This window comes from Anarhichas minor, unplaced genomic scaffold, assembly GCF_050575085.1.
Source record: "Anarhichas minor isolate MPS153535 unplaced genomic scaffold, ASM5057508v1 ptg000030l, whole genome shotgun sequence".
Taxonomy (NCBI): Eukaryota; Metazoa; Chordata; class Actinopteri; order Perciformes; family Anarhichadidae; genus Anarhichas; species Anarhichas minor.
The window spans coordinates 3,960,245-3,971,141 of record NW_027466476.1 but is presented as its reverse complement, the minus strand read 5'-3'; the positions used below and the strand labels follow the sequence as shown (position 1 = coordinate 3,971,141).

Genomic DNA, 10,897 nt, shown 5'->3' with positions numbered 1-10,897 from the left:
GCTTCTATTCATTTTGAGTGACTGTTGCTCTTTTTGTACTTTGTCCATTTGTAAAAATTGTTTAAAATGTTTATACTTGATTTTCAAACTGCCTTTTTTGTACATTTAACTTTATAATCAAACAGTGCAAGCTTTCCCCATGGTGTCTTGAAGACCATATTGTTTAAAAGTCTGCAATTGTGTGCTAGCTTTATGATAAGAAATAGCCTATATTGATGGTTACAAATTATTGTGTGGGTGTGCATGTGCAATATTTTCTAAAAAAAAGAAAGAAATCTTAATAAATTTGATATTTTGTAATGTTTGCATGGGTGATTTAACTTAAGACAAAATGACATAACACAAACAAATGTTTATTAGAACCATTTATTACAGCCGTAATAGTTCCTAGACGTTAACCCATAAGAACCTTATTACTAACACAAATGTGATATTTTAGCATGCTTGTACTCCCAACTGTGGACAGCCATTAATACAGATGATCCACAAATCACCAGGAAACACTCGACAAAATAGACAGTTTAAAAAAAATAATTATATTTTAATTACTCAAAAGACAAAAGCCAACATCAACTTGTAATTAAGTTATAAGTGAATACAACAAGGACATTGTAGAAATGAAAATGAAATATTTCCCACTTCAGGACCAGCGTGGATAACTCGGATCAAGTTAATTGTGACATTACTCTGAACATTCATCTACTTTAGTGCATTTTTAACAGCAGACAGGGTGCATTGTTTATCATATATGCATATTATATATATTTTGGTCCCTGATTTGAGTCTGTAGTCAGACCTCTCAAACTGCGTAACTCAATACACAAAGGCTATAAAAAAAAAATACAACTACTTAGCTTTGGCAAAACTTAACTTAGAGAACTTTCTTAAATAAAGTTTACATATAGTTTTTAACATGGCAAGTCAGAGGCAAACAAACCGCTCGTCATCCTACAGGTAGAAGAGGAGGTCATCCAGTTTCACGCTGGGCTCCCTGTGGATGCTTTGACCCACAAGAAAAGCCAGCTTGTGGGCATACTGGCAGGGAGCGGGCACTCTGATGATCCCCTGAAGCACAGAAAAATAAACCACAATTTTGATTCCCAAAAACACTTTGACCTCTGCTAATGCTTTATTGGGCTAAATGTTGGCGCTGATCAGTTATTCTTAAATATCGGAAATGCAATAACAGGTTGTACCCAAATATTTAAAAAATGCCCACTCCTGATCTGAAAGAGTTTCAACTTTGGAGAAACTACGAGTACAGACATCCAGGATGAAACAAGCTTATTACCGCAGCGATTTCAAAGCTAGCCTACCTGCCAGTTGTAGTACATGTGGCACAGCTTGTAGGTGAGCCGCTGCATGTGATCGGGCTTCAGTCCACTGGTGTCGTACACAACATTGTAGTGGGTAGGCGAGACACTTCCCATCCGGACAGCCTGGCTCACAATGTAGAAGTCGTACCTGGCAAACAAAAGGTCACAACAGTTAGCCACTACAACAACAACAACATTTAAAACAAATGCAGGAACAGCTAAAAACCAACAACATACCACTCCGGACGGGTGACCTCTGAGTCAACGATTGTGCCCGGGGGAGGGTTCAACACTTTGCCGTGGATTTGGGCAAAAAACCTACTGTTGATGCGCTTCTTCACCACCACCACACTCAGCTTGGGCCTATGACAAGCAGATGCAGAGGCTCCATAAAAAAAACTGGCAATTTACAAATCAGTTTGAGCTTTGTTCAACTCCTCATAGTGTGTGAACTCCACCTAAATATGAAAAAAGTCCACATTTAAACTAGAGTTGATGGCATAACTTGTGTTTCAGCATCTGCCTAAGGACAGGGAGGTGTTTAATACGGGTGATTATGTCTGATGAACTACTTATAAGCGCAGCAGCTTTTTGAGCGAGCTATTACGACGAAAACCTTACTCGTAATCCTGCCCCATGGACTTGATGGATTCGATGATCTGTGAAACCTCATAGTTGACGACGCTGTGCAGCTGGCCGTCTCCCACTCCATCTCTGTACACGATGATGCGTGAAGGCAAGCAGTTGTTGAACTTCAGGTAGTCCTTCAGTGCACCTGGAAAACAAACGCATTTAAGACAGGTATGCCAACATTGTTGATAGAGAATTAATGTGGATATTAAAATAAATTCAGAGAATCGTGGAAAGCATCTTGCCACATAAAGCCAGCTTCAGTCCATCCATGATTTCCTGGCCTTTGTGCTGCAACACGCACTTTGAGTACCACCTTGACAAAGACATTAGAAATGTCACAATTTAATGTTTGTGCTATGGCACTAAATCAAAGACTGAGGTAACCAATACAACTATTGTAAAGCAGACTTGTGCAGCCTTCTTCAGGCTGTAGACCAAGGTACAGTCTGGAAAGAAACGGTTGTAGAAACTAACCTGCTCATGCCCTGATTGAGGCTGGCCACCAGAGCTCCAATAGACCTTTTCCCAGCAATGGTGTCATGGTAGCAGTCAATGCCCACAATCATCAGCTGTTTGAGCTGCACAAAAGGTGAGACATCAGTACAGATTTGCAATGTCTGCGTTTGTACCCCCCACCCTAAATGGACTCAAAAACTCTCGTGAAAACTAATGAATCCCTTCTCTCCTTCAGCTTTGGACAAAGAAATTTAATTTCAAGTAGTTGCAGATAACACATTCACTAACCCAGACCTGTGGAAAAACCTAATGAGTAACGTATGGGTACAGCTATACAGGTTTACAAGCTAGCGCTGATAAACAGTAGGGTTAATATCCACAATGCATACCTGAATCACAGAGAAAAAGGATGTGAACGTCATATTTATGTCTCAAATATGGGACAAACAAGCATCAGGCCCCCAAAACATAATAAAGTGAATATGGCAAACATGCATGAAGAAAAATCATTCCATGCCACTTTGGAGACGGATGGATTTTTAGATGTCTGTGTCTATTTGTCAGTCTAAGCCCGGGTCGGCAATCTGTGGCTAAAAGCTGTGTCAGCTAAAAGTTCAGTCCCATTTCCTGCCAACTTGATAACTACAGTTTTTAGTTTTGCTGCCTAAATGTAGCATATTTGCTGCATTGACATTACTGCACGCATGGAAACATTTACCGAAAGCAGTCTCATCATTTAAGTAAATAGTTAAAGAAAACACTCAATCATCAATACAATACATACTTTAAAAAGCAACAGAGCCTAAAGGGACTGGTAGAGGGGGGGGAGGGGTGAAATGTCACTGCAGGTCTCTAAATAAGGGGATTTCATTCATTTGGGTGGGTGGACGACACGCAGATACGGATAATGCAGAGAAGATCCTCGCAGCTCTACTTTGTTTTACCTTCATTAAAAGAATCAAATGTGTTTTAGGAGAAAGATTTTTTTTTTTTGTTCTTCTGAGAGTAAAGGTCGCCGACCCCTAGTCTAAGCCTTTGTGCAACCAGCTCCAAATCAATTAACAAACCCGATTCAGATTCCTCTCCACTTGTGACATCCTGTATAGTGTCTTGTTTAAATGTGACACCGTGATCAACATTTGTAAAACAGTTAACGATAACAGTTCTATTCTTTATCTGCTCTAAAACATCCGACGGCTTAATCCACTCGAGAACTACTTATCTTGTATTCCCAAACACGCCTAACCTCTTCGACGTACAAATGAATGAGAGTGCACATGACTTACAGGGACTTCCACACTCCAGAGCTCTCCTCCCATCTTGCAAGCGATCTGAAGAGCAATCTTGGTTGCCACAGTCATGAGTGACTGTTGTCTGCTGAGGGTACGGGCAACCACACACTGGCTGGGAGTAGGGCAGTCCACGCAAAGGTACTTCTTGACGCTGTCGTACTTGTCCTTCCTGTTGCTGGGGAGAACCACCACCACCTAATATAGAAACAGATGAAAGGTCTTATACTGCTTGTTGACACAGCACATCTCTATGCCTCAAAAACAACAGCATGTAAACCTTACCGTTCATCCATGGTTAACAAGAAATGTCAAAGCACCGAGTAAATAATATGCAAAAGTCAAACGTATGAAGGTTATCTGCACCTCCACGTTAATGCATTATATATTTAGTCACTAACCATCTGTGTTTGGGGTCCAACATTGTGCTGCAGGGCTCTGAGGAGAGACTCCTGATGATCCTCGTACTCAATCCTAAATAAAAAGAGACAGCTTGCAATAATTAAATTACAAAAATAATTTAACCAAAAATCAACATAATGTGCTTCGTTAGGCAACGATAAATTGACTAAGATGAACAAATCATTAAATTATGAAGCTTTCATTACTAAATAAAACATTTTAAAACATTAAAATATTCCAAGTACCGGAGAAAAGTTACATTATACACTCAGTAGCCAGTGTATTACGTGGGCCAAGCATTAAATCCTTTCCCCATGAAGGTTAGAATGTGTGTATTGAATTACAACTCAAACCTCCAAAATTATCCTGAAGTTGAATCAACCTCTTTAAAACAGTTTTAACAATAAAAAGCTTCAAATTCCAGGATTTCATTTTTCTCTCTCATCGTTCTTATGCTAGAACTCACATGACGGCTCTTTTCATGCGGATATTGAGTGGACCTGAGACTCTGTTGAGGGTCTGCAGGAGGGACTGGGCCTCGCCCTCGTTACGACGGGTGTAAAGCATAAGCCAGTTATCCAGTGGAGGAGCGCTGATCAGAGGCAGCCCACGCATCTCTTTGGACCAGTCAGCTGAATTGGGGTTGTAGTCATACTGGGTGACACAAATTATGATGTTAATCTCTCAATTAAGAGCACATAAATACAATTCATTTAAGTAATTCAAAAGAACAATTTTCTGTAACCACAAGCATATTATACCGATTTTGGTCCCTGGAAAATCCTCTCCGCTGGAAGGACTCTGCCAGTCAGATTTAGGAGTTGCTTATCAAAGCTGAGTCCCCACTTATCCAACTCCGCTTGTGCGTCAGTATTCCTATGAAATAATGTTTAGGAATTAAATCAAAGCCTTGCATTCCAACTTCCGTGCATATGAACAGATGAATTACACAAGCTGCTGAGATGAGGACCACTTCAACGGGAAACAGTGAGGATACATATCAAGAACAGGCAGGGAAATGTCAAGAGTAAAATGTGACGATGAAACTCGAGGCAATAACTACACAAAAAAAAGCACCAAGGATAATCCCCTACTTCTGTATATTACTGACGAATCTGTTGAGGCGTCCCTCCCTCACATCTGGTTCCAATTTTGTGTGGCTGCTCAAGTCCTTCATGATGGTGTAGTCAGCTCGCATCTTGTCAGTCAAGCCTGTCAAACACATTAAGTTTTCATTCAAAGTTATGATAGATTTCACTGAATGTTAGAGTTTACCATGGATGACATCCAAACAGGCCAACTACCGTCACCAATAACCTCAAAAGGACTGATGTTTTCACAAGACTATGCCCGTCACAACTGAAAACAATTGTGTAAAAAGTGTTCCGTATATATTAAAAAAACAACAACTCATAAATACACATCCGATACCACAGCTATAGGTGAATATATATATATATATACACACACACGAGAAGAAGATTGTAACCTGTAAGGAAGCACAGCTCTGGGATGAGCATGGCCGGGCCAGGAGGAGGACCTCCAGAAGGACCCATCTTCTTCACATGGCTGACCAGCAGCACCTGGTTCCCATCAGCAATGTCCAGGTTGTATTGCTTAGAACAGAAAGTATGAATATGTGAGTGCAGACCTGAATAGAAAGTAGTCATGAATAAGGTTAATATTTAGGTGCATAACTTACTAGACTTAACCTAAAAAGTATCCCTAAAGATTTCATCTGTCTACTGAGTCTACATGCGTTTCCCTCTCTTTGGCCAAGTCCTTCAAATGGAGAACTTGCCAATACGAGTTCAAAGCAACATTATATGCGTGCGTGTATGCGTCAGTGTGTATCTGTTGACACAGGAAAGCTTAATTCACTTATTGTCCAGTTACACAAACACTTCTGCTGAGTGCATGACAGCTACCGTCTTGTAGTAGTCGTTGAATGAAATGTCCTTGTCTCCCCTCGTGAATGTGTTGTTGGGAGTGTGATCCCACGCAATATCGTCAATCCTGTAGGTCTTGTTGTTGTACCTAAAAAAAAAATGAGACAGTGGGAGAAGGACAAATACGATCAGATAAACCACATCCCTTTCATGCTCATTTGTGCATATGAATCCAATAGTGTGTGTGTGTGTGTGAGAGAAACATGGATCCTACTTGGTGAGGACTATGAGTCCAACAAGCTCCTTAGCGCAGAGCTCAGGGAAGCGTTGATTTCCAACCTTCTGCCTCAGGTTGGCCATAAAGTCAAGGACCGTCTCACTACGCAGCACCTTGTGGCTCACGTCAGTGCACAGCATGATGGATGTCTCATAGTGCAAAATGGTGGAGGTGTAGCCTGGCCAGATGGTCAGCCTAGGACAGACAGATTCACTTTCTTCATCCCAAATCTAATAAAAGTTAGTTTCCATCATTGATGAGTGCCCATTTACTAAACTCTACTACAGATTACTTGGCTTAAACTATTCTATTGGGACCAAGATTTTAGAAAATAAAAAGATGGTGATTCAGGTCTTTGCTACTTCTAAGAAAGCAGCAAACTACTTCGGACCACACCGACTTAATTTCTTAGTTTACGTTTACAAAAGCAGGACTTAAGCTCATTAAACCTCCCCAAGAGCAAATATGTTAATTATTTTTTGAAGAACACAGAACTGTGTAAATAAACTGTTTCACAGTTTTAAATAGACTGCTATACAGATGCACACTACTTGTGTTTACAAAAACTATAATTCTGAAACTATACTCTGTGGTAGAGCTGTACAAAAGAAAACAATGTGAGGTAAATGTATAGACCTGTGCTGTGGGATGTTGAGTGGATCATTGGGGTTGTAGAAGTTGCGTCCAATCTGCTGCATGTCGAGAATCCTCAAGATCCTAAAGAAATGAAGTAACACCATTTATGAGACATTTGGAAGTTTCTAAAGAGCCAAAATGCCGTGGTGAATGTTATTGGCTTCTAAGCTTTTTTTTTTTATTTTTATTTTTTTATTTTTATTTATTTTTTTTTTTTTAAATCAGATGTAATGAATTACTTCCAATTGAAAATGCACCATCCATAGCCACAGTTGCACTAATTACAAGCAAATCGAATTTTTGGAGGATATTTCATTATATTTAGCTGAAGCATTTACATATTTCAGTTCCAACGGTGAATTACTTAAGACCTGAAAACTGGAAGATATTACCTTCTGAATATAATGTTGTAGAACTGAATGCACACTGGTGATGAGGGTGGCAGTTCATTCGTCAGGGTGACAGTGATCTGAACCTTCTCTCCATTCCTCGTCTCGCTGTGGAGCACTGTCTCCTAAACACAAGGTTAGACAGTCAAGTACAAGAAACAATCACAAAATGTTATAATTTACCAATCACACCTTCCATCCAAATTAAGTAACAATAGAACCGTCAAATTAGCCAAAAAGAGTGAGCGGGGCAGAGAGAGCGAGAGAGAACTAACACTGGCATGGCTTTACGTTATGTTACGCAACGTCAAACTATATCAGTGGTATCGTCTCATCCTATCTCTCGTTTTAAGATACATCAATATATTGTTATATTAAAAAGTCAAACTCCAGTTAACTCTGGTCTAAAAGGGTGCATGCTACTCTGGGGACTTGTGAGCTCCAACAGTTACAACCATTTCTATTGTGATTAGCCATAAGTTTTTCCCCCCTCTTTAATTCCACATGTTTTGAGGATCAGATTACCTTGTTGGCCAATCTGTGAGGTAGAAAAAGCAGAGCTCCATCAAAGGTGCGTGCTGAGCCAAGTGTTTCCTCGTGCTGGAAGAGGAGGGCAGATCTCAGACGACGAGCCTCCATTGGTGGGTTGAAGTCCACATGGTACTGATACAGCACCCACTGAGGGCGGGACAGGATGCGAAAGAAGTTTGCCGTCAACGGAATGGGAGCACCAGATGTTCCTGTGGAAGCAAACACAATTTTACAGAGTAATATATAATCCTCTGCAACAATTATAAAATGTATATTTGCTGAATGACTTAGTGTGCGTTCATTTTGAATGACTGACCCATCTTTGAATCCTTAACATGCACCATAGCCTGCCTGGTGTTAACCCCTGCATCGTCAAAATCCCGGCGGCGTCCACCTCTTTCTCCCAGCTTCACCTGCTGAAATCCAGCTGAAATCTGTAGAACAGCTGATAAAAACAAATCGAGTCCATCACAACCAGTTTGTGTACATTTGGATGCAAAAACGATTTTTTTTTTTTTATCTCCTTGTCAAAGATAACTAATATCTTACTGCACTGTATGCCAGGGTTTACTTTTCTCTTGGTGTGGGAAGGTGTCGACCAGGGGTCAGCAACCTAGTTTATATGAAGTGCCATTTTTTAATTATCTTTTTATCGGTGTACTATAACACATTAAAGGCCAACATTAAGTTTAACCATGACAACATCAAAATTTTAATCTAGTCACATAATAGCAACATTTATATAAAAAATGTCTCCCATAATCAGAACATGTAATGATGTCTGTATACGAGAGCACTACACAAGAAGGCTGCCCTCTAACATCTCCATAAAAAAAATCTTGCACTTATTGCAAGTATGCCAATGATGGCACGCGTGTCTAAGGTTGCTACCCCTGGTGTAGATAATGTATTACTAAAAAAAAAAAAAAAAAAGTGCAGTCATGAATGCACCACTCTGAAAGATGTTTCTGTAAATCCACATTTGTAATTACATATCTATGCAGACTTGCAAAAGCAAGAATAGCCATGATCATTTGACATGAGACATAATCATGACTGTACCTTCTCCAGAAAAAGGTCCTGGAGCACTCTTCTGCCTCCCTCTACCGACCAGCTCTCCCTCCGCGGGTGGGGGAGCTGGTGGTGCAGCATCTCCTCGAGCCTGGCTCTTCAAGAGAGAAAGAAAATATATTTTATCATGGACACTATTCAAACTAGGGCTGGGCAATATATTGATATTGTGATATAGCACCATATGTCTTCTTAGATTTTGGATATTGTAATATAGTATATGTGTTCTTGTCCTAGATTTAAACTTAAGTCTGTTCTGTTATTTTTTTTACAGAATATTTATATCATACCAGAAAAATTCCTTTGGTTTTAGTTTCAAAATCTACATCTGTAAAACATGTCGGACATGAAAAAAGTTACCATATATTTCCCCCTCAACACTTCCCATTCCGTTTCAAAATAAAAGCTCTCTAGAGTCTTTCCGTGGACAGAATCCCTTAACAAGGCTTTTATTCTGAAATTAAGCAGGACAGGGTTGTGGAAAACGCAGTGTTTTGCATGGATTTTAATTGTTATCGTTTAAAAAGGAGCACACACTTTTTAACCTTAATCTGTCTGAAATAAATGACATTAAACATTTTGGCTTTTAAGAAAGGCAAAATCTATGTAGAAGGAAGGGCAGACGGCAACCCTGTCATTGTGGACAGCACACCTGTGAGAGATGCAGCAGTTCAATGGGGGCAACAGTCACGTGGGGTGGGCTATACCGACCACGCCACACAACCAAAATTACATGCACTTCCAAATTCCTTTGGATGGGAACAGAAATTACCTGAACCCTGTGCTAGATATTTCTTAGTTAAACAAGAATCAAGCAGATATAGAGAAGTTAACAGTCATTTAACGTAAAGATTACCCAGAGATTTACAGTGCACGCGGCTCTTACCCCAGGTGCCGAAGTCTCTTGACCACGTGCTCGGCCTCTTGATCTAGCTCGTGCCCGTCCCGTCATTTTGGTTACGTCTCAAAGATGAAGCTGTTAAATAGAAAACTCCTACCATCCATACAAAGTATGGAGCAAATAATTAAGCGCTAAAGAAATATGTAGGAAAAAAGATTGTCTGACAATCCTACCTGGTAACAAACTATCCTTAAGTTTTAAAAGCCTAAAGAAAAAGTTGTTAACATTTAGTTAAGGTAATGCAACTTTTTTTTTGTCAAAAACAATGTGTGAGATCAAAATAGTTTGATACATATTAGAAATTATACATTTCTGAAATCGCACTTGTCATATCACAGACAAGATGGCGCCTTCTAATACAACGTTAGCTAAATGCGGCCTACTGCTCAACCTGCTAGCTTAATTTAAGGCTAGCCACATTAACATGCTAACAAAGATTATCGCTAGATTCATTTTTATTTTTTATTTTTTAAATCACCCATGACAATGTATTACATTTTTAAGTTAGGCAAGTTCGACATGAATCTAGAGTACTCCCATGTTAGGAGAAATTATTAGCGATGAAAGTTAGCTAACATTAACTTAGTTAACAGGCATGATGGATATGACCCCACTGGCTGAAAGTGGTTATAGTGTTAATTTCGATTAGCATTAAATCAAAACTTAGTAACAAATCTGATTCACGCATTAAATGTAATGCTTATATCACCGTTATCTTTTTCTTATTCAACTCACTTTTAAAGGAAACGTCCTCCTCACTCACCAGTCGACGAAAGAAAGTTTTACCGCAGGTGCGACGATGAACAGCAATTTAGCGGAGGCCTTTTCACTTCAAAAATGAATACGCTTGTAACGTTTTTTTTTTTTTTTTACTTTTATCGAACACCTTTTTAGTTTCAATATTACTTTATAATCTATTACAAGGTCAGTTATTCTGAATTAATCTAATAAAGACGTTATTTAAAGGTTGCTGAAGTAGTTAATCAGAAATCCCTATGGAACTACTTTTTTGAGCGCAGTGGTCCGTTTAAACTAGTGCTGTTGTGTGTGTGCATGTTTTTTTTAAGAGTGAGATCTCAGTGGTGACCACTAGATGTCAGCAAAGCA

General features: G+C 39.5%; 1 protein-coding gene across 1 annotated transcript; it reads right to left on the bottom strand.

Moving 5' to 3' along the window:
• Positions 1-74: 74 nt before the first annotated feature.
• piwil1 (piwi-like RNA-mediated gene silencing 1) lies at positions 75-10,009 on the bottom strand. The gene is made up of 20 exons (XM_076104897.1): positions 9,765-10,009; positions 8,881-8,984; positions 8,135-8,263; positions 7,813-8,027; positions 7,291-7,412; positions 6,899-6,979; positions 6,260-6,457; positions 6,025-6,133; positions 5,586-5,712; positions 5,191-5,308; positions 4,858-4,972; positions 4,563-4,750; positions 4,096-4,168; positions 3,692-3,892; positions 2,424-2,527; positions 2,192-2,262; positions 1,938-2,091; positions 1,554-1,679; positions 1,317-1,464; positions 75-1,065 (listed from the first exon to the last, which is right to left on the bottom strand). The coding sequence occupies exons 1-20, from the start codon at positions 9,839-9,841 to the stop codon at positions 949-951; spliced, it is 2,577 nt and encodes an 858-aa protein (XP_075961012.1). The 5' UTR covers positions 9,842-10,009; the 3' UTR covers positions 75-948.
• Between the last annotated feature and the right edge of the window lie 888 nt (positions 10,010-10,897).